This window comes from Microcebus murinus, chromosome 24 (assembly GCF_040939455.1).
Source record: "Microcebus murinus isolate Inina chromosome 24, M.murinus_Inina_mat1.0, whole genome shotgun sequence".
Classification (NCBI taxonomy): Eukaryota; Metazoa; Chordata; class Mammalia; order Primates; family Cheirogaleidae; genus Microcebus; species Microcebus murinus.
The window spans coordinates 30659316-30682892 of record NC_134127.1 but is presented as its reverse complement, the minus strand read 5'-3'; the positions used below and the strand labels follow the sequence as shown (position 1 = coordinate 30682892).

The 23577-nt window shown below is 49.2% G+C and overlaps 1 protein-coding gene across 1 annotated transcript; it reads right to left on the bottom strand.

Moving 5' to 3' along the window:
* Nucleotides 1-930: 930 nt before the first annotated feature.
* Nucleotides 931-23342, bottom strand: TDRP (testis development related protein). The gene is made up of 3 exons (XM_012753352.3): nucleotides 23124-23342; nucleotides 3011-3114; nucleotides 931-2049 (listed from the first exon to the last, which is right to left on the bottom strand). The coding sequence occupies exons 1-3, from the start codon at nucleotides 23223-23225 to the stop codon at nucleotides 1704-1706; spliced, it is 552 nt and encodes a 183-aa protein (XP_012608806.2). The 5' UTR covers nucleotides 23226-23342; the 3' UTR covers nucleotides 931-1703.
* Nucleotides 23343-23577: the final 235 nt, after the last annotated feature.

Sequence of the window (23577 nt, the reverse complement as noted above, 5' to 3'; positions counted from 1 at the left end):
TCTTCAGGGAGATGAGCTTAAGAGTTTCAGTCCACACTCCCAGCTATTTACCTGAGGAAACTTAGGAATCTTCAGTTTTGCTATCATGTCAAAAATTATAGACTTTCCTCTGCATTGTGAAACAAAGAAAACCTGCACAATTTCAGGGTTCTAATACAAACTGAAATTACTGCTTAAAGCACGTCCCCCTTCAAGGCTCAATAAGTAAACTTGTTCTATCACAAAGAGACGGATGGACGGATGCACACAGATATGGCAGACGGACGGGCGCAGACGCCCGCGGCTGCACGTGGAGGACAGACGTGGATGTGGACGATGGATTGATGCACAGATGGGACACGGGGCAGATCAGAGGAACTCGTTCTGTTAAACACAGACAGGCTGCTACACCACAGCATGTCTGCCACCAGCACGCTATCACCCCACAGGAGCGTCGAGTGGAACGTCCACGTGCATGAGACAGCATGGAAGTGCACACGGAACAACTTGAGCACAGAGTTTTTGGTTTTGGGGTGTATGTGTGTTTTTAACATGACGGGAATGCACCGTGTAACTGAAGGTTCTTGCTTTGTTTTTAACTAAAACAAAGAAAAATACATCTTTTCTTTCAGATCACTGTTACCTAAGGTAAGATGTCGATCCGCTGACACGAGCCACTCTGCCAAGGAGACGTGGTTGGTGCCTGACGCCACATTGGCTTGCACTGGTGAGGACGAGAGGCAGAGCAGACAGAAAAGGAACAAGAGATGCTCTCAGATTAGCGGTTTAAGTTATTCTTGTGGGGGAAACCACTTCCTATGGATTTCACATCAATCACAATAAGTGATTTCTCACTTGAAAAACCAAACACATGGGGACAATAGAAAAGAGGCACTTGGTATTTTATGTACAATTTAACTCTATAATGAGCAAGTTCATGTTTTCCAAACAAGATTATCAAGTGACAAAAATTTATCCACACTTCGCTAATCTGTAAACAAAAAGAGTAGATTTTTTGAAGAAAATGAAGATAAATATTTAAAAGGTCAGGAAAAGTAAAAATAAAATCCTTCAAAAGCCACTGTTACCATCCAATGTGCACGCAAGAGGCTACTCCTCCCTCAGCAAGAGATGAACCGTATTTTAAGATACTGACATTTTATGCTCAAATATAACTTTTGCCATTCCACTATTTGTTTAGATATTTTTAAATTTAATACAAAAAGTTCAATTTGCCAAGTTAAACAAAATTTAACATAACCTTTGGAAGGATCATCTTACCTCCTAGATTGTAATTCTCTGGCAAAAAAAAAAAAAAAAGACTTGCACAACTGATACATCCCCGTGTGTTGTGACATGGATGGTCCGTGACACATGAGATGGTTACATGTGTGTTACATGCAAGAGGAAGGCAGAGACTCTGACACAGAGAACTACAGCTGAGGATAGCATAAAAACCTCAAGTTTTGTGTTGTCCTACAGGACAGCATCAGAGACCCATACCTAGTGTCTGCAGAAGGTGCCTGTGGCGGGTGGACGTCCCCACAGCAGGGGACCACAGTGGGTACGAGCTCACCAGTCAGCAAAAACAGGAGTGTGAGATGCAGGCAAAAGGTAGACGACCCACGCTTCCTAGTATGGGAAGGACTCAACAACTTAACGCATACTAGTAAGAAACCACAACGCAGCAAACTCCCGCAAGTGCCGTGAGGGCTGTCACCTGATCACTCTGCCTCCTCCCGGCTGTCCGTCAGCCGCCCCCTGCTCTGCCGGCGGATGCTCACCAGCCTGCCGGCTGACCGGAGGCTCCACCGGGAGCTGGTGGCTGCGTCGGCCAGGGTGGTATACTTGGCTGAGCCCTTGGCACCCTCCTCCCAGCCCGGCCGGGACAAGGGGCCGCCCGTGGCGTCCTCCAGGTCAGCCGACACATCTTCCAGAGCGAGTTTCGGAGGCTCCCAACCTTCAATCTCATCTGGCTTTTTAGGCTGTATGTTCTGTTTTAAAACCAAATTGTCCCAAAATCCAGATTTCTTCTCTGTCTTCAGTTCTTCCTTTAATCGTACGTTAGTGCTATAGGAGATGAAAGAGTGAAGTGTTGGTGAGCCCGTGACCTTAAGGTCTCCGGTTGTGTCGATTTTATAAAGTTCTTTCTAAAAAGGATTTTAAGTTGTTTAAAAATCTAACAAAAATCTATGTGTAAGGTTTTAAATATTAAGGTTAATAAGGAAAAATTAGTCACTACATGTAAATGAAGCACGTAAAAACCACAATTTAGGACACCCCTTGGCAATCCATAACCGAAGAGCTGGTTCTCAGACGAGAGACAAAAGTGTCGTCACAAAAGAGCTTGTCAGGGCCCCAGGAGGCAAGTGCCGGCCCTCTGAGTAGAACACACTCAGAGAAGTCCGGGGTCTGGGTTAAGAAACAAGAAGGAAAAACTATTCCATTTGTCAAACAGGTTTTCAACAGGGTTATTCATGTAGCAAGCTCATCTCAGGAATCTAGCGGGCAATTTGCTCAATAAAGCTAAGAACCCAGAGTGCCGGGGCCACAGAGAGGAGCAGGCGGCCGAGGCGCGGGCCATGCTGGAGCACACCAGACAGCAGCAGGTCGCCTGACAGCTGGGCATTTGCAGCGTCCCTACAGACGGAATTCGAGGAAAGTCCTGGCGTGGGCCAGGCAGGGAAGTGCAGGTCTCGGACGGGGCCCCGCGGTCCTCAAACAAAAGCACATCCGTCCTCATGGGCTCACCAAGTGTCACCTTCTAATCCAGCGACTCATCACACCATCGAGCAAATGAGCCATGGTAACACCCTCAGGCAGTCACTGAATTCAGATTTGCAACTGTAAATGCACTTTTTAAACTTCCAATGTCAGTTTACATCTATTTATTTTCTAAAATCTTTTACGGTTTACCTACCGATCCTTACAGTGCTTTTCCTTATTTCCTTAAACTAGCAACGAAATCTCCACTTCCACCCTTCTCGGCAATTCATAATCCCCCTTCCTTCCCTGCCGTGACCAGACTCACCCTTTGGACTTGGGAGACTCGTGTCTTTCCAGGAGCCGCTGCTGGTCGTCTTTATTGAAGAGAGAAGTCACTTCTTTCCACCCTCGGAAACTTGCTCCCTGTACCTAATAAAAGGTTGAGAAAAATGTCAAATTTGATTTTGTGACTCAATAGATCTCAGTTTTCTCTTCCAGTAACTGCAGAGCTAAAATTTAGAAAAAATAATTGGCGGAGCTCACCTCTGACCCCGCTATGTCTGCACACACTCCTGTTGGCCATTAGTGACCTCAGGTGTTACACAGCAGAGGTGTGTCAGCTTATCAGTGCTGCTGAGGGATCCAAACTTAGTAAGAGACTAGTCGTAACCATATCTTACCTAACAGGTTGTGATGATGACACAATCAGATGAAGCTGCCCATAAAAGAACAAGGTCTCCTTAAGCTGAGGGACTGACCCTTGAGAGGTTATTCTCATCAGAGGTCACCCGGAGGGGCTTCCCCCAAATCCTTTCCTTTCGACATTTAGTCCACCTGCCACGTGAAGGCCCTGGCAGGTGGTTCCCCTGGGATTCCATTTCTGACATCCCAACAAAAGGAGAATTATTGGGATTTAAGTCACTACCCAGTGTTTCCATTGAAATCACTGGGAATAAGATGTGAGAAATAGTTTCTAGTTAATGAGCTTCAAACAGGTGTCCCTGGAGAGGAATAACCTACAAATGAGAGGGGAAAACTTCCTAGAAATGAACAGCGAGTGCGCATGTCAAAAGGGGAAGTGGCCGGCGTAACTATTTCCAGAAGCGCGATGCAAAGCTGCGCCATCTGGGAGGGAAGGGGCGTGACGCCCAGCGCGCTGCGGGGTACAGTTGTGGGATGTATCAGGGCTCGCCGCTTCCCATCCACGGGCCAGCGTCCCGGACAGGAGACCGTCCCCTGCAGAGCCCTGGGAGAGCGCACGGTCTTCACGCCTCCGCACCCGTGTCTCCCGCAGCTCCGGCTCCCCCACGTGCGAAGCAGCATCCGATGTCCCTCCACAGGCCCGCGTGCGCTGCTGTCACCGGACCGGCATCGCTGCCCAGGGCCCACGGTCCCATCTGTGTCCTGCGTGTCCGTGGACTCCTCCTCCACTCACGTCAGCTTCGTCAACAGTAACGAAATTTTCACTCACGGTTTTTCAGTCTCTCCCACACACACTTTCCTGGATTGTCCTTCAGGAGGGACTCACGTTCCTGCGCGGAGCTGAGCGCTCTTCCCCCACAGCGGTCAGAGCCCGCTGGCATTTGGCCTTCCGGGCGTCAGGGCTCGTCTGTGGCCGCCGTGCGCCGGCCCGGGAGGCGCCAGCGACCGCGTCGGGGCTCCCGCCGCGCAGGGCGGCGCTGCCTGCGAGCGCTCCGGAGAGCGGCTGGGCGTGCAGCCCGCCGCGAGCGCTGCGCCTGGGCTGGCGGGACCGTCACTCCTCCCTCAGGCCCCGGAGCCGCCCGTGGACGCGAGCCCGGCGAGCCGCGGCCGCCCTCCCGGAACACGCGGGAGCAGGGCCGGACTGAGCAGGACAACCCAGCAGATGGAGGCGCCAGAGAAGCGTCTTCCAGCGCGATTCCCCAGGGCCTCAACTCCAGCCACACGCACGCCCTCTTCCAGGTTGGGCTGCAGGGCCTGGGCCGCCGCTGCTTTTGCCAAGTAGCCACAGCAATCCCCCCTCCCCTCCCGCACCTGAGACACGGAAACACCTCCTCCGCAAGGTGCAGAAACGCGTCTGAGGGAAATTCGCTCTTTCGCCCTCTGGGTTTCTCCGCCTGCCTCAGACCCTGAGCCCCAGCGGCCTGCTGGGCAGCCCCAGCAACCCACCCGCATCCATCCGCAGCCCGCTGAGCAGGGCGGGGCGGCCTCCTGCCCGCCTGTCCTCATCTCCCATCTCGGCCAACAGCGCCGCATTCCTGGGCAACACCGCCCCTCAGACGCCAGGCCACGCTGGGCGTGTGGACCCACCGTCCACACCTGAGCGCCGCACCTGCTGGCCACCACCGCCCTGCGAGCTGATCTGAGCCGACGCTCCTCCCACCGGGCAGCCTCCGCGGAGGAAGCTGGAGGGACTTTGCTCGGCGGATGAGCACCCAGGGGCTGCGGTCGACTCCTGGCGGGCAGCACAAGCTCGAGCAGCGCGGCCACGGGGTCCGTCCCATCCCGTCCCCGGCGTGTGTGCGCAGCGTGGGGCGGCAGGATTTCAGGAGGGTCTCTGGGGTCCCTGAGCCCAGGCCAGGCGCGTCCCGCGGGACCACAGCAGGATGAGGCAGCTCACAGGGAAGGCATCGGGACCAGCACCGGGATGGGCAGGGGCGCCTGCCTGCGCACCCTGCTCTTCCAGCCGGTGCACCCTGCTCTTCCAGCCCGTGAGGCCACCTCCTGGCAGGGGCCCGAGGACTCCAGAGGACGGGGACATGGTACTGAGGTGGAACAAGTCCTAGGCTGCCAGCGCAAGCAGTGTCCAGGGAGGCGTGACGGAAGCTTTCCTCTTGCGAAGGCAGAGCCCCTGCACAACCCACTTTCCCGGGAAGGCGTGACAAACTCAGACACCTCCAGGGACAGGGGAATGACAGGATGGATGACAGGCTGGGATTAGATGCAGGGACAAAGTGACAGACCAAAGAAACGAAGACAAATAAGATGTGCTATAAAACTCCGTGGAGTATCCAAGAAGTTAGGCTACAGGTATGAGAAAGTAAATTTCTGCACAAAACAATGAAAAACCATTCTTTTCTTTTAGCTATACCTCATATGCAAAAATAGTCCTTCATGTTCCATGAAGAAAATTTATGAGATACTACAGAGAAAGTGAAGGCCATCCCTAAGTTACCAAATGCTTCCTGCTGGAGAGTTAAGTGGAAGCGTCTGACCAAGTGTGCAGAGCGGCCGGGCCCTGCCGGCCTCAAGTCCGAGACCCACGTCTGCCACACAAAACACGGGTGTGACATCATGGAAAGCTCTGTAAAACAGTTCAACTTGCCAGACTTCATCTTTTTTGATAATAAAACAGATCGTTATCTGACCAAGTTAAACTCTATGAAGTACCGTCCTTCAAACTTAATCTCACAAATTGTAATCTTAAAATTTTAAACAAAATGTCAAGTTAAAGACCAAGATCTAATGTCATTTGCATGTTCTATTCTTGCTCAAATATAAAACTCTCACTGCCAGTGTGCAATTCCAGATAAAACAGATCCATGCGTCTCCTTTCTCCACTGGAGGGTATGTCTGTGGTGTCCCTGCGCCCCAGAGAGGCAGCTCCCGTAACCAGAGCAGGGAAAAGCCACGAGACTGAATGGTGACAGGTGACACACATTTCAATAGTGTGGGCGAGGAAATACCCCAAAACATCTCTGAAACACAACCTAGTGAGAGGGGCGATTAGTGAGAAGAAAGGGAGTGAAGCTCCAGTTAGCTCAGGCCACGGAACCACACTTGTCCACGTCCATGTAATTTTAATATTTTAATAAAAGTAATTTCATGTGTATACTTAAAGGTATTTAAAGTCATAGGTCAAGGAAAAGGAAAAAGAAAAAAGTCTTTGTTAGGCCAGGTGTGCCAATTTCTCATCAGGAAAATGCTCTGCCACACCCGGTGGCAGCATGGGGGCCGTGCGGCATGGGGCTCTGGGCAGACGGCTGCTGGTGGCAGCTGGAAAGTGCTGCCCTCCCGTAGTCACCTGTGATGACATGGGTCCCTGTGTGGATGGGAGAACGTGGATGGGGCCACGGGTGAGCCAGGCCAGGCCATGCCCTCTGCCACGGCCCCACAACTCCAGAACAGTCTGGACACTCGGGACCTTGGGCCAGCACGGGCTGTGAGGACACCAAGAGATGTGTCTCGAAGCTGTCTGGAGTGGCCTGGTGAGGGGCGGCTTGAGGAGAAGCCACCACTGTCCTGTCTCTCCTGAAGGGCATGGAAATGGCCGTCATCGTAGGACCATGGAAACATGGAAACACGGCCAGGCTAAGGTTTCAATTATGATTAATGAAAGGCATGGCTGGATGGCTTAGTTTACTTTCTCATCATTCTGAATTTTAGAACTCACACGACTTCATGGTTAAACACTGAAGTTACTGAGAAACTGGTAATTCTGGAGAAAACTGGTTTCACAGTCCAGCTCAGGCATCTGAGTCCAACATGAAACCAAATCCAGGCCCCTGTATCAGATGAGAGCTATCAGGGTACACAGAAAGTTCTGCGGCCACATTCACCGGCTCAGAGAACAAGCAGCTGAAAGCCCTTCTGAGAACACGCTGAGGGAGAACGGCCGGGCTCCCACCTGATTCCCCAGCCTGCTGCCCCGAGTCCAGCTCGGAAGAACAGCTGGGTGGCCCAGACACACTCAGGTGCTGCAGTCCCAGGAGAAACCCTGGGTGGCTGCGTGCACAGCGCCACATGGCACGGACACACACACCGCTGCCTCCCAGGGATGCCAGTGCACAGCCTGTGACATGGTCCAAAGTGACAGACGGGGCCAGGCAGGGTGGGCACGTGCCTGGCGGTGGCTGATCCCCTCAGCTCAGCTGTGGCCCGTCCTGTCCGCACAGCAGGGCGTGCGGGGAAGGGCTGTCGTCCTCCCTTGAGGGGGAGGGGGACTCCTGGCCCCAGAGGCACTAAGGTGCAGGGCCTCCTCACAGCAGCGCAGGCTGCCCTGGGTTCTAGCTGCTGCCCCCCTCACCAGCCAGATGCCAGCTACATGACCTTCACTGAGCTCTCTCTCTTTCTGCCAATTTCTGGCCTCCAGAAAGGGCCACACCAAGGGGAGATTTGTCTCCTTCGATGGGCTCCAGACAGTGCAATCAGGGCAGCATTTCCTTCCTCCCAAGTGTCTCCCCATGATAGACCCAGCATGCAGCAGTGACGTGTTTATGAGGAAAGTCCCTCGGCCAGGTGGGAACAGAAGGGCCCAGGCCCCAGCAAGAGGGCCCCCATTTGTGTGATGTTCAGAGAAGTAGATCCCGGGCTCTGCCACAAACCCCAAATCAACATGCAGAGTTAGTCCACTCCCTTAAAACAACGTAAAACCCTCCAGTTCCAGGAGTAAAAAGTCACCACTTCAGCCACATGTGACCTCTCTATTCCTGAGTAGCCAGGTAATTTAACGAAGTTCCTTGTGCTCGACCATTTATGTCCGGACAGTCAACGTGAAGACGTGATACCATTTAAATCCTCACACGCCATGAACTGCTGCTTCAAGATCCCCAAGAGACAATCTTGGAGACAAATTCAGAACCCAGACTTAATAAACTCAGAGCTTGTCAGCTGCATTTGTGAGCATTTCCCATTCTGACAAATTCTACCTTATGTCTTTTAAAACGAATATTTGAAAGCTAAATGGCCAGGTGCATATCAGCGATGGTTGTCACTCACACAGAGAAGGGCTTGGGGAGGAAGAACATCTCCCATGACATGTTTTAACAGGGTGTTTTGCTGAAATAAAAATGAACCTTTCATAAATGATGGCTTAATAGTCAATTTATATACATTGTAGTCTTCATGTAATTTTGTATGCCTGCTAAAAACAAACATATTAATACATTTGAAATTACTAATATGCTCTAATATCAAAAGCCATAAACACTGCCTACTTAGTAAATGGATCAATGACCTCAAATAGCCTGGCTACAGCCTTCCTGGGCACAAGTATTCTTTTGTTTGTCAGGTTTGTAAAGCACAGAAAAAGGATTAATTCAATAAGTGCATTAACTGTTCCGTACAGCCCTCGAATACCTCTGCCGTTAAGCACTGAATCAGTTATAATAACAGGCTCATTACGAGTCTTATAGACACGGGTGGGAGGGAGATTTTAAATGGATGACTATTGTTGTTCACAATATTGAACATTCTTAAAATTAAAAAACACAATCTGTTACTTTTGCCAACCAAAATCCAAACCACCAGGGCATGGAGGGTACCTAGAAATAGTTCAGACATGAACTTTGTTTCCAGAAGCCAATGTAAAATTCCCCCTCCTTCCACCCACTTCCTATAAAGTCTGTGACGATCCTCTCAGATCACAGCAGTGACAAAAACCAGCATCATCAGGGGGTCGACACTCCACTGAGGTTTAGGTTGAGAAGAAGAAAAGTGATTGTCTCCAAGGCCAGTCGTGTGTGTAACAGAACAAAAATCATGGGCTGGAGTGTAAACGTCCTCTCACAAATGATGGACACAGTTTCTCCAAGAAACCAATCCTCCAGGTTGCCCTGGTTTTGCTATAAGATGATGGAAAAACACCTACAACTCAGGGATGCCCTAAGAAAAGGAAAGGGGAGGGTGAAACTAGAGTCAAGCCACAAAGAAACGAGCAAACACAGTGTTCGAAGAGGAGAGAAGTGGGATGAATGAAGATGAGACGACCCAGAGTCTCATCCAGCCTCATTGCATAACTTTTTATAAGGAGGAACCCTACGCTGGACACAGTGGACAGCTAGGAGCAGGAACTAACACCATTCGGACCAGGCTGTCCTCCTCTTCCTGAGCCCATCCTCGCTGCAATGTCCTTGTAGTGGAGTCCCAGCAAGGACGCAAGACATGGACTTCACACCAAACCTCCGTGTCCCTGCCCACCGGCTGACGGCTGGTTTGACGAGGTCGGTGGCAGGAGCCTGGGTCCCTGAATCTCGGTGTGGACGACGGCCAGGACCTTGGCATGGCAGAGAATGAGCCCTGCTGTGTTAGGTCCTCACCCCTGGGCTGAGAGGAGAGAGCAGCACAACTGTCCCCATCCAGGGGACAGTTGCTGTCCCGACACAGCAGCCGGGTCCACGTGCTGCTCTCCCGTGTCCTCCTGCATCCTGGACTTTTCACACATCTTCACACACACTTGTCTACGAGATACATTTCTGAGTTTCCCTTGTTTTTGCCTTTCTAAAAATAGCACAGGACTTGCTTTCTCCTCTGTGTGTGATGCCTGCACGGTGCACCATGGGGGGGACCCGGGTGCCTTGAGCTGCCACCCCTCTCCTCTCCCTATGTGCACGAGGGGGTGCTGTAAGGAGCCCAGTTACTGCCAGAGTTTTGTGTGTTACACTCCCAGCCCTCTCCATGTGCCATGCCTCTGGAAACACAAACTCCTTCCTTAGATACTTTCTGTGAGACTGTGGGGAAGGCGCAGGAGATGAGGAAGTCCTGCCCCAAGAAATGAGCAGAATGGGAAGTGGAGGAACATGCTGGTGGGTCACTCTGGCCTCAAAACACAGACAATCCCATGTCTGCTGAGCTACTTAAATGGGACTTTAAAAAGTGCGGCAAGAACCAGCTTCCGCTCCTTGAGGGTGGGAAGCTCCACGGACCCACTGCTCTGGGAATGCTTCCGAGGGCAGACAGCAAATGAAGAAATCTCTGTTCAAGAAAATCTTAAAAAAATTGGTACAAAGATGAGTATCTGCGGTACCTGACCCAGGTCCACTCCCTCTTGCCCCACTCAGGACGCGGCCGACAGCACGGGCTGTCTCCTGCCCTGGCTCCCGGTCTGACGACTTTCTCCCCAGGGGGAGCAGGGGACCGGGCGGCTCCCTGCTCCTCTCAGCCCACCCACGGGGGCAGGCGCTGCCATGGGGGCACTGCGCTGAGGACGCCGGACCCTGTTCACCCTTGCCCAGGCTGCCACGCCAGAAGCAGAGGTGCCTCAGACCACTACCCACGCCCGCCAAACACCCGGCGGGCTGGGAGCCTGCCAAGCTCCCAGAGCAGGGCTGTCTTGCAGAGAGAAGCTTCCTTTGTGTCTGCCCAGCTCCAGAGCCGGCCCAGAGAGGAAGGGGACAGGGAGGACGTGGGGCAGAGCAGTGAGCCAGCAGCAGCCGTCAGAGCCATGGAAGAAACGTCGCTTTCCGAAGGAAACTACATCCACAGCAGAGTGTGGAGAAGGTTGAACCTCATAGTGCTCTCAGGGCCAGAGGAGCTTGTGATGGACCTGGGGGGCTGGCTGCAGGGAGAGCTGGGACAGGACACCTGGGGGGACCCCCCACTTATCAGATGCCCACACCGCAGTCTCTCTAGGGCCCTGTGGGCACAGCTAAAGCCACACTTGCCTGAGGAGCAACATCAGATTCAACAATATTGAGGACAACAGATACTAAACGAATCCAGCCAGTTACTAAACTAATAAAGCAGCAAGTGACAATCGCAGGAATGGGGGAAGGGAAGGTCAGTGCCCAGCATTGCTACAGTGTGTCATCTAATGTCTCCAGTTTCCAACCAAATGTTTTGAGGCAGCCAAAGAAAAAGGAAAAGTATGATCCAAACATCAGGAAAAAAGTAGGTAGGCAACATAAACTGCTTGATTTGTGGGCTTCACAGCAGATTTCGAAGTGGCTGTTGCAAACACACTCACAGAAGCAAAGGACAGTGAGACTGAAGTAAAGGAAAGTTTGATGGCAACACTGCATCAAAAGCAAAAATTATCAAAAAACAACCCACTAGAAATTCTGGAGTTGAAAAGTATAATAAAAGAAATGAAAAATTCACCAGAGGGACTTTGCAATTTTAATTTGGAGAAAAAAGAAATCAGTAGACATGAAGATAGACTGCTGCAAATCAAAAACAGAGAAAAGAGGAAAAAAAGAACAGAGCCTCAGAGAAACGTGTGATACCATCAAGTGCATCTACATTCACAAAACAGGAGTACCAGAAAGAGGGGAGAGACATTTGCAGAAAAAAATATTCAAAGAAATAACAGAAGAACATTTCCCAAATGGAAAACAAACAAAAGCCAACACATGCAGAAAGCTTAAAAAACCCAGGTAGGATAAGCACAGAGACCCACAAACACACACATCACAGTAAAACTGAAGTCAAAGTGCTGGCTTCCCTCCCAGAGGCTGGTGGTCCTGAGATGGGATCCTGACTGCAGCCACCTGGCACCAGACTGCAAAGGACAAGGTCCAGCCTCACCTTGGAGGTCCCAGGCCACCTCCACTTCTGCCTGAAGGGTATAAATTCTAGCATTCCCACTACCCCTCAGGTTTGATAATTTGCAAGAACTCACAGAACGCAGGGAAGTTCTATATTTGTGATTACGGTGTTATTATAATAGAACTAAAGAGCAGCCAAAAACGTTCAAATTTTGGAACATCTGGATTTCAGATTTTCAGATTAGAGATGCTAAACTCATACTGTCAAAATGGCCCTGCAGCTGGTGTGACTCCCTGAGGTAAGGACGAGGGTGAGGCAGCCCGTTAACACTGTTACCCATTAGTGTTCTATAAGCTCTAATCAGGACAAAGCATAACACAGAAAATTACAATTACTGGAAAGGAAAATACAGTTTCATTATCATATAATTCCATATATGTTTAATATAATTACCTTATATATTAATTACATTATCATTTAAGCAATGACTATATAACTAGAAAATAGAATCAAATAATCATTAAACCTAATGATGGCATATAACATATATAAAAATAAATACCTTTATTACAGTTAGACAGTAGAAAAAGAAATGCCATTCACAAGAAAACATTTAAAATGTCTAAAAAATGTTATGTTTCCTTAACAAATTACATTTTTAAAAGAATATGAATAGGCTTGGCGTGGTGGCTCACGCCTGTAATCCTAGCACTCTGGGAGGCCGAGGCAGGCAGATCGCTCAAGGTCTGGAGTTCCAAACCAGCCTGAGCTAAAGCGAGACCCCGTCTCTACTAAAAATAGAAATAAATTAATTGGCCAACTAAAAATATACATAAAAAATTAGCCGGGCATGGTGCACATGCCTGTAGTCCCAGCTACTCGGGAGACTGAGGCAGGAGGATTGCCTGAGCCCAGGAATTTGAGGTTGCTGTGAGCTAGGCTGACGCCACAGCACTCTAGCCCAGGCAACAAAGTGAGACTTTGCCTCAAAGAAAAAAAATATGAATAAAGAAAAAATCATCGCCTGAATGGCAAGACTAAATATTTTTACGAACATCATCTCTTCTCAAATTACTATATTGGTCTGGTGGAGTAGTTCCTAAACGGGGGGCAGGTGAGAGTGGGTAAGAAAGTCTGGGTGCCGTCCATCGAGGCAGGTCTTGGAAGAGTCAGATCCACATCTATTCCCTTTTCACCAACCCCCCCCCCCCCAGACAGAGTGAGCAACTGTTACTATTGCTATGGCAACGTCCCTCAGGAATGCGTAAGACAAATAAAAATCTCAGGAGAATGAGAAAATGATAAAAAAAAAAAAAAAGCCACAGACTGGGAGAAATATTTGCAAAGACATATTTGATAAAGGACTGTTATCTAAAATACTCAAAAACACAAAAAAACTCTTAAAACTCAGCATAAGAAAACAAACAATCTAATAAAAAGATGGGCAAAAGACCCCAAAAGCCACTTCGCCAAAGGAGAAACGCAAATGGGAAATAACTGCACGAGAAGATGCTCCTCACGGCCCGTCACCAGGGAATGCAGGTCAAGGCAATAATGAGATGCCACGGCACGTCCATTTACTAAAAGAAAGACACAAAAACAACAACGAAAACCACACAAAACAAAACCCTCTACTGAGTAAAAAGCTCTCCGTTTCTGTGCGTGATAGCAAGCCATTGTAAAAGGATTCAAGTAATCTTTCAGGTGCTGTAACTGATCAACATCCACCACCTAGTTTACAATATTTTTGTGGAGTGCTGTACTTCTCTGTCTGTGAGATTATAAAGCTAAAGCATAGTTTTCTTTCTTTGATAAACAATTACCAATATCTAGAAAAGTAAGAGCCGTACCGAGCGCCCCTCCTCAGATCCCCACCGCGCACGTGCCCTGTGTCCTAGTCGGTGGAGGCAGCTGTGCCCCCCAGCCCTCAGGGGTCCCTCCCCCGTTTCTGCCCCAAATCGAGGTGAGGACAGGCGTCCCCTGCGTGCAGCAGCCTCCATGGGACTCTCAGAGCAGAGACTGCGGTTCACCTGGTCACGCATATTGGAAGACGGAACACGCGGGCAACGTGGCCACACGGAGAACTGCTGCCCGGGCAGGGGACGACAACAGTTTGCAGGATTCTGTGGCTGTGCCTCGCCTAACCTGGATTCACTCGGAAACAGCAGGTAAAATTCTCGGGCTCCAGTCGTTGCCTTTGACTTCCCCAGGCCGGTGCTAATCAAGCCCATGCCACCCCACACTCTCCAGACCTGGACACAAAGCAAAGTCTGTTCTTCTCAACAGGTGATCTAACAAGGGCAGGAGAAATACCCTGGTGCCGGGCGTGGACAAAGTGCCCCTGGGAGGGAGTGTGAGGCAGGAGGTGCAGCCAGGCTCAGTCACGCTCAGTCTGATTCAGAGTGAAACCCGCAGTCTGACCCAATGTCACGATTAGAATAGCAACTTCCAGATATTCTAAGTCATGCTACTTCAAGCTCTGGCAAAAAACAATAAATCTTACGAATTAGGGTTTTAAACTCTTGGGAATAACCATTTCAACCTAAATGTTTAATATTAGCATTTACAGGTGGACATTACACAGAGTAAGGAACCATGGCCTGAGAGTCAGCTGTTAAGCCTGAACCGGTCCACCCTGACCTCAGTGGCCGACTGTACCAACAGGATGTGGTGGAGGACCCTGGAATTCACCCGCTAATTCCCTGTAGACTCTGCAGGCCCAGGCAAGCAGAGGAATCCACCACCTCTTCGAGGAGCTGATCTGAAGCCAGGAGGAGATCCTGGGGCTGTGCCTTCCAGTTCAGGGGCATTAGCTAAAAATAGCTATGAGGACCTGAAATGGGGCTAGTGGGACTGATTTTCAACTATTTAAATTTCATTTCAAAAACAGATATTCCATTTCAGTTACAGGAAAACTTTTAAGTATGTTTGGAAAAACTTGGATAAAGCAATCTATTTTTCAACCGTAAATTTTATAAAATCTAAACACTGATCAGGCCAGGCACAGTGGCTCATGCCTGTAATCCCAGCACTCTTGGAGGCTGAGGCAGGAGGATTGCTTGACCTCAGGAGTTTGAGACCAGCCTGAGCAAGAGTAAGACCCCATCTCTACTAAAAATAGAAAGAAATTAGCCAAACAACTGAAAGTCCAAAAATTAGCCACGCATGGTGGCGCATGCCTATAGTCCTAGCACCTGGGAGTCTGAGGCAGAAGGATCGCTTGAGCCCAGGAGTTTGAGGTTGCCGTGAGCTAGGCTGACGCCACAGCACTCTAGTCCAGGCAAGAGAGTGAGACTCTGTCTCAAAAAATAAACAAATACTGATCAAGTATTTCTGATGAAAATTTAACATTCAAATTGAGCCAGGTTGGCAAATGTAAAATATACATGAGATTTCAAAGACTATGAAAAAAAATAAAAGTATCCCATTAATAACTTTTAAAATGATTACATACTGACATAATATTTTAAATATATAAAATTAATATACTTCATTAAAAATTTTTTTTTTACTTTTTATTATGGCTACTAGAAAACGTTTGCATTATATTTGCAAAGGACAAAGGCACCACTTGCTCCACCAGCAGGAGAAACCTCCGGCCTGTTGGGATGAGTGTCTGGTAAGACGGATCCTACGAGGATGTATTTGTTTGCCAGAAAACGACTCAGTATCTAGAAATGGATCAGACCTTCCAGACACTGCAGCTCCTGCCCTGCCTTCTGCCCTCTTTCCCTCGGCACCCGGAGCGGGATCGAGGCCTGCCTGTCACAGGGCCTGGCATCTCCCGAAAACCCCTCGCCAGGGGGAGGGGTCACAAGCCCCTGCCTGGACCAGCGTGCGCCCAGCTGTGCGCCGAGCCTTGGGGACACAGCAGCAGCACATCCAACACCTCCTCTCAGGGACTTACGACACAGAATTCAGCGACTCTAGAGAGGGGGAAGTGCTTTCCGAATGCCTCTCACATGGGGAGACACAGAGGTAACCATCCTCAGATCAGACACATCCCTCCTGACACCCGGAGTCACCGCGACCTCCTCCCTGGCGTCTCCCACCCACTCTGCTGCACTGCACGCCCTGGCTCCTCAGCACCAGTGCCACCGGGACCCTCGGGGAGGGGCGAGGGAAGCCTAATCATGAGTCAGAAAAACAGCATTATTTCCACTATCTAATAAGATCTACTTTTTTCTTCTTTTAGGGTGTCTGTTTGCCAGAGAAAACTATCAAGGGCTTGATATGGATGATTTCATTCACTTTTCATTTTTCCATTTTACCCAAGAGGCAGGATGGCCTGGTTTATGCAGGCTGGCTACAGACACAGAGCTCCAGGTCGGGACTCCTGAGAGGCCAAGTGCTCAAGCTCTGCCCGGTCTCACAGCCTCATGATGCGGACAAGCGTGGGCCACCTCTGTGTCCTGGGAGGACACGGGCCTGGCCGCAGCTGCCACCTGACTCCATGTTGCAAACTGTCTCCTCCTAAAGACAGGATGGATTTAGCAATTTCATCTTGAAAACATGAATGTAATGGAACGTATCTACTCGGCTACACACAGGAGTGAGGTTTCTTTCATCTTTACAGTCTTTGTGATGTGCTCACATCCTCGTTAATGCTTATTCATGCAAAACTGTCTTCTTTCTCTTCTAATACTGTGATGTTTTCTGGACAGGGAAGAAATTTGGTTTTATATTACATTTCCACAAACATTCTACCACTGTTAAAAAGTTGTTCTGATGTTGCTTATAAAGGAAAAAAAAAGGAAGACTTTATTCAAGACTGTCTCAACAGGAGACAGACCTAGCTCAACCCCCAGTGTAGCTGAGAGAGCTGTGATTTGCAGCCAAGTGGCAGAGAGGCCCGTGGGTGGAGGTGGCAGGAGAAGAATCAGGACCAGGCGCTCTTCCTGCAGGCGGCGGAGGACTCAGATGTCACGGGTGGGGACTTCTAAGGGACAGGTGTTCCCAGGTGGGCCAGGAGGGCCAGAGGTCCTGACCAAGGTTGGTCCAGGACAGTCTCTGTCACCGCGTTGTGGCTGTGTGGCCTTTCCGGAGTCACCTACTGCTGTGACCAGTCTCTCCACGTGGCAGGCGGTGGCACTGACCTACGTCAGGGCTCTCAATGAGGCTCCAAGCACAGGCCCCAGTGAACATGGGTGCTGGCCTCCTTGCCTCAGCTCCACAGCCGGAAGCAGAACTGCAGCTCGGCCAGGTCAAGGGGCTGGTGCGGGTCACAGGGCTGACGGGCAGAGGGGCTGGGACCGAGTGAGCCCAGCAGAAACCAAGGTCCCAACGCGAACTGCCGGGCTGTGTTTTCGTGGAAATGCCGTGATCTGACTCCAGTTCTGGACGTTTAACTGGTGTGGTAGCAAGACTGTGGGGAAGTTCTTAGACGTTGTCATTTAGGCTTGTAAGTGCAGAAGAAACTCTTTAATATCATCCATGAGAGAAAGACGAATTAAAGCCATACTGAGATACCACTTTCCCCCATCAGATCTAGATCTTGCTAACACTCTGCATCACGCCACTTTGGAAGAACGTGGTCACGCAACCTCTTTGGGAGGACAAGTCAGAGATACCATCAAAGTCACAACTGCATGTCCCCTTGGACTCAGCAGCTCCACTTCCAGAGATTTATGCTCAGATAAGACAAAGGAAAGGGACTAGAGATAATTTCCTGAAGGTCACCCGTGGGGGACTAAAGAAATCTGTGTGTCCACACAAGGAAACACTACTGCTGGGGACTGAATGCCCCCAAAGCTCAGGTGGGGAAGCCCAAGCCCCCAAGGTGATGGTGTCTGCAGGTGTGGATCAGGGAGGCAGTTAGGTGAGATGCAGTCATGAGGGTGGGGCCCCCCTGAGGGGTTAGTATCTTAATGAGAGCCCACTCGCTGCCTTGGGGGGGGGTGAGATGAAGGAGACAGCCATCTGCAAACCAGGAAGAACCCACTTCCAGCCTCCGGACTGTGAGAAATAAACGTTTACTGTTGTAAAAGCCATTACAGAAGATTAGTTTCTGCAACAGAAAAGGGTGAAAATTTGCTCTGATTTTTGTTGCTTTTAGTTTTCAACAGAAATAATGGAAAACAGTAACAAGATGCCAGCCAGAGAGGCAGGGCAGGAATGGGGTGGAAGTGCGAAGGCCACGTTCTGCTCCGAAGGCTCGCGCACCTCAGTACATCATTGTCCTTCAAGAGCATCAGGCCCTGGAAGGCTGGTTTCTGGCTTGTGGAGAGCAAACCAACCACCAACAACCCGGTTTACGCCACTCCTTTCTTCCCGAACGCCACTAATGCCAACATCCACAGAGCCCTCATAGTACCATAAAAGAATGATTTTGTGTGATCTAAACTGAGGTTTACTACTATTTGGTTCTCTTCCTTTCTTCAAAGTCTGATTATAAAACCCCTGAGCCAGGCACAGTGGCTCACGCCTGTAATCCCAGCACTCTGGGAGGCCGAGGTGGGTGGATCACTCAAGGTCAGGAGTTCAAAACCAGCCTGAGGAAGAATGAGACCCCGTCTCTACTAAAAATAGAAACAAATTAATTGGACAACTAAAAATATATAGAAAAAATTACCCAGGCATGGTGGCGCATGCCTGTAGTCCCAGCTACTCGGGAGGTTGAGGCAGGAGGATCACTTGAGCCCAGGAGTTTGAGGTTGCTGTGAGCTAGGCTGACTCCACGGCACTCTAGCCCAGGCAACAGAGTGAGACTCTGTCTAAAAAAAAAAAACCACCTGAAACAGTTCTTGATTTCTTTTTTCTTTGCAATACCTATAGAATATGTCTAAGCCTTTTAAATTTTTAACATGAAAATATGTCAAAACTTCTGTGAGGTTTGTTTGTAAAGCCATTAGTTTAAAGCCAGCTAAATCCCTGCACAGTCCAGTTCAGAGGCACCCAGTGAACCCTCTAAACCTTGCCAAGGTCTAATGAGTCTCTGTTTCCTTCTCCACTATTTGCAGAAATCTTTGAGGGGTAGGGGTTAAAAGAAGTGGCTTGGCAATCTTAATATGCATCAGAAGAGGCCAGATTAAAGAAATTTTGGCTATTTGATAGCATTTTACACCACACAGCCTTAAAAATGTTTTTTTTTCCCACTGAACGGAAGCACTGCATGGGACACATTACTAGAGAACTAGGTGAGGTGCAGAAAACGTCAACAGTGAGAAAGCAAATGTACACATTTAAACATACGTCTGTGAATCTGCTTAAGTGTGTTATGGATGCACCAGAGAGCTAAACATGCTTCCCTCTGGAAAGGGGGAAGAAGACCTAACATTTAATATCCAGAAATATTTTACCATATGCATTAGCAGATCCTTTTAAATAAACATTAGACCCATTAAAACTTGTCTCTCCTTGTTGAGTGATTGCAATGAATGATTCTGCTTATAAACTCCACTGTTATACTTTAATACAAAATAGATGTACACTTATGACCCAAAAAAGGCCAACAGCTGAATAAAGGTCAGGGAAATTTATTTCCTGCAATGTTAAAACTATCTTAGTAACAGCTAAGTGTCTCTTAAATCCAAGTAATGATTTTGAATGCCTCACATTTCAAATCTATTAGAACCTTTTTGTTTTTCAAAAAAAAAAACCAAAAAACTGATGTTAGCTATGAGACCTGATTTTCAAGGAAGTGGATGGATACACCTGTAACCTGAACCCCTTTCTAGGATGAGGCAGAATGTGCTCCCAACCTGTCTGTTCAAATCAAACTGATTGATACATGGAAGACTGAGAGACTAAAAATGAAACAGAACTGAGAACAGAATTCACTGTCATTTCTCATATGACAGTGAATTTAACAGTCATTAAATCCTACTTGCATATTAATTCCTATTTCTCAACTTTAAAATAAAATTTTGTAGGCAGAAGTTTTATGACAGACTTTTCATAAATTTTAAAATTTAATTCTAAGAGAAGTTAGCTTTGGGATAAAGATCAATGCTCCTGAAGAAATTAACTAAATTTAGAGTATGACTAACTTGTCATAATGAAGAAAAATTTTCCCTATTTTCCTGTAGTGAAGTTTTTTCAACACATTAAACTATAGATACCCTTAATAAAGTAACATGAAAACTACAGTCAAAACTCAATACTAGAAGATGACACAGGAGAAAACCTGGATGATCTTGGGTTTGACGATGGCTTTTTATTTTTTTATTTTTTTTTTTTTTTTTTTTTTATTTTTAAAAGGCCGGCGGGCGGGCGGGCGGGCCGCGGTGGAGCGGAGTCCGCGAGTCAGGCTCCGGCAAGCGCCTCCGCGAGCCACGGCCTGGTCCCAGCCCAGCCGCGCGGCCTTTCGATGGCTTTTTAGATGTAATATTAACATCAAAAGGCACAATCCATGAGAGAAATAATTTATAAGCTAGACTTCATTAAAATTAAAAACTGCTGGGGGCAGGGGGGCGGGCATATACATACATAATGAGTGAGATGTGCACCATCTAGGGGATGGTCATGATGGAGACTCAGACTTTTGGGGGGAGGGGGGGAAATGGGCATTTATTGAAACCTTAAAATCTGTACCCCCATAATATGCCGAAATAAAACAAACAAACAAACAAACAAACAAACAAAAAAACAAACTGCTGAGAAAGACTGTGCAAAGAATAAAAAGACAAGCCAGAGACTAGGAGAAAATCTTTGTAAAACACATGCACATAAAGGGCCGGTGTCCAAAATACAAACAACTCTTAAAATTCAACAGCAAGAAATTGAACCGCCTGGTTGAACACGGGGCCCAAGGTCTGAACAGACGCTGCACCAGGGAGATGCACAGGCAAAACACACAGGAAACTGCATAATCGCGGAAAAGCAAACAAGACAACAATGGACCCAGTCAGGACTAGAGCAAGCTGGCTCAGGTGGCTCAACGTCGACATAACCAAGTTTTCAGCCACAAGCGACCCCCAGGGGGATGTCCCAGCACAAACACAGCCACTGTGGAAGATAGCTTGGCGGTTTCTTAGGAAACTAATAAGGCTTTACTGTGTGATCCAGCAACTGCGCTGCTTGGTATTCACACAGATGAGCTGAAAACTTATGTCCCCACAAAAACCCACCCATTGGGAGGCCGAGGCGGGCGGATTGCTCAAGGTCAGGAGTTCGAAACCAGCCTGAGCGAGACCCCGTCTCTACCAAAAATAGAAATAAATTAATTGACCAACTAAAAATATATATACAAAAAATTAGCCGGGCATGGTGGCGCATGCCTGTAGTCCCAGCTACTCGGGAGGCTGAGGCAGTAGGATCGCTGAGCCCCGGAGATTGAGGTTGCTGTGAGCCAGGCTAATGCCACGGCACTCACTCTAGCCTGGGCAACAAAGTGAGACTCTGTCTCAAAAAAAAAAAAAACCCACCCATGGACATTTCCGGCAGCTTTGTTCACAGTGGCCAAAGCTTGGAAGCCACCAGATGCCCTTCAGCAAGTGACCGTATAAACTGTGGTACACCAGACAGGGGAAGCCTGTCTCAGTGTAACAGGAAGTGGGCTCTCAAGCCATGAAAACACATGGAGGAAACTTAAATGCATATTACTAAGTCGAAAAAGCCCGTCTGAAAGGCTGCACATGCTGTAGCCAACTGTGACATTCTGGAAAAGGCAAAATATGGAGACAGTAGAGAGGTCGGTGGGTGCTGGGGTAGGCAGGGAGGGAGGGAGGAGCAGGTGGAGCACGGACAGTTTTTAGGGCAGTGAACTGTTCTGTGATAACACAGTGGTGGACACAGGTCATTGTATGTTTGTCCAAACCCACAGAATGTAAAATATCAAGCGTGAAGCTTACAGTCAACTGCGGATTCTGGGTGACAATGTGCCAAGGGTGGTCCACAGACTGTAAGAAACACACAGAGGGGGTGGGTGGGGGGATGTTGGCAGTGGGGAGGAGGGACATGGTGGGAATCTCTATACTCTCCCCAGAAATTTGCTGGGTACCTAAAACTGGATACCTAAAAAATAAAGGCTATTAAAATAAAGTTTGTTTCTTTTTAAAGCACACACAGAAAGGGTATAGATGGCAATTCTGTAAACAGAAGACCAGGCAAAGGGCCTCGGCAAATGTGTTGAGGATGATTGATACAGGTGAGAGATACAACACATGGTGTCAATCTCCCAGTCTTCCTACTGTTTGGTATGATAGAGATTTTTCAAAATAAAAACTTAACAGAAAAAAATGTGTTTTTTAGGATTCATTAGCAGACAAGGGGACAGAGCATAGGAAGGCTCCATCTACAATTTTCAAGAGTCCACCCAGAAACAATGACACTTCCCACCTTTGACCAACATTAATTATTGACAGCTCCTTCAGTTAACTCTGTGACCACACATAAATTCCGCCATGATATTAAGGTAGTTGCTATTAAGAGTAACCATGAAATTTTGAGATTTAAAGAATAAAAGGTAGCTAAGCACTAATACCATCAAAAAGTAATTTCTCAAAGACAAGTTTGCATAGTAACCATATTTAAATGCTTAAGGTGATCAACTCCAATTTCTGTGATTTGAGAACTGCATTTAACTCCTATAAGAAACGTCTATCAAGATGAAACGACTTCAGTACCTAAGAGAAATCCTTTTTGCTCCAACTGGGGAACAAACAATATCTTAGAAGACAGAGAAGAGATTATTACCTTCTACACAGATTTAACAGCAGCAGGAGAAAGCTGCTAAACATTTAACAAAAAAATAAATTTTATGACCCGCGTTTACAAAAAAGGCTGGATTTCTGACCTAAATTTCATTGCACATGAAAAGGAATATTGCGTTGGGAAAGGGGAAGGGTTGGCATACATAACGCAGACAGGACCCACCTGGGAGTCTTCCTAATTAAAAAATTCTGGACATACCAAACATATCTCTACACTTGTTGGCCGATGCCTTGCAGTTTTCTGTATAAAAGACTCCTGCCTTTTCCCCCAGAAAATCAAAGGCTTAAAAAAAAGGAAATACCGGTTATGCAAACAAATGTTTAGCCCACTTAACATTTTGCTGCTGTCATCAGGAGCGTCTTGGGCACCTACAGGCCGTCGCAGTGCCGGGATTCGGGCCTTCGCCGCGGCGGCCTGGGAGCACCTGGCGGGCGGAGCCCCCGGCGACCGACGCCCCCGCAGCCGGCCTGGACGCCGGCGCCCCCGCAGCCGGCCTGGGGGGTCCACACCGGCCCGACCGCAAAGCCCCGACGAGCCTCCGCGCAAGTTCTGACTCTGCACTCCGCCCTCACGGGCCGCGCCCGGACCTGCGCGCCCCTCACCTGTGCCGGGGCGGGGACGGTGGGCGGCGGCGCCCCCCGCAGGCCGTCCTCCTCCTCCGGGGGCTCGTCCAGAAGCACCCGGCTCCGGCTCGGCTTCCACATGCTCCGCGTCCCTCCTCGCCGCCCGGCGGTCGGCTGCGGCTCCTGCGGGACACCGGCCCAGTGGGTCCGGAGGGGCCGGGCGGCGGGCGGGGCGCCCTCCCACACCAGCCCCGCCCCCAGGACCACAGCACCCCCCGCCCGCCCACCCCGCCCCTCCTCCCAGCGCGGTCCCCGCCCCTGCCGAGCCCTGCCGGACGCCGCGCTCGCCCCGGCGGCCGGGTGTCCGGGCCCTCACGGCGCCCCGACTCACCCGCTCGGCTGCCCCGCCCCCGGGACGCCCCTCCCCCGCGCTCCCTCCCGGGCCAGTGGGCGTGGCCAGTCCGCCCGGGTCGCCGAGGCAGCGGCCGGGCGG

Excerpts from the sequence above, each read along its gene's own strand:
- TDRP (XM_012753352.3), bottom strand. The coding sequence starts at position 23,225 with ATGTGGAAGCCGAGCCGGAGCCGGGTGCTTCTGGACGAGCCCCCGGAG. Across the intron at positions 3,115-23,123 it reads CCGTCCCCGCCCCGGCACAG|GTACAGGGAGCAAGTTTCCG; the intron begins GTGAGGGGCGCG and ends ACCTTTTATTAG. Across the intron at positions 2,050-3,010 it reads GAGTCTCCCAAGTCCAAAGG|CACTAACGTACGATTAAAGG; the intron begins GTGAGTCTGGTC and ends CATCTCCTATAG.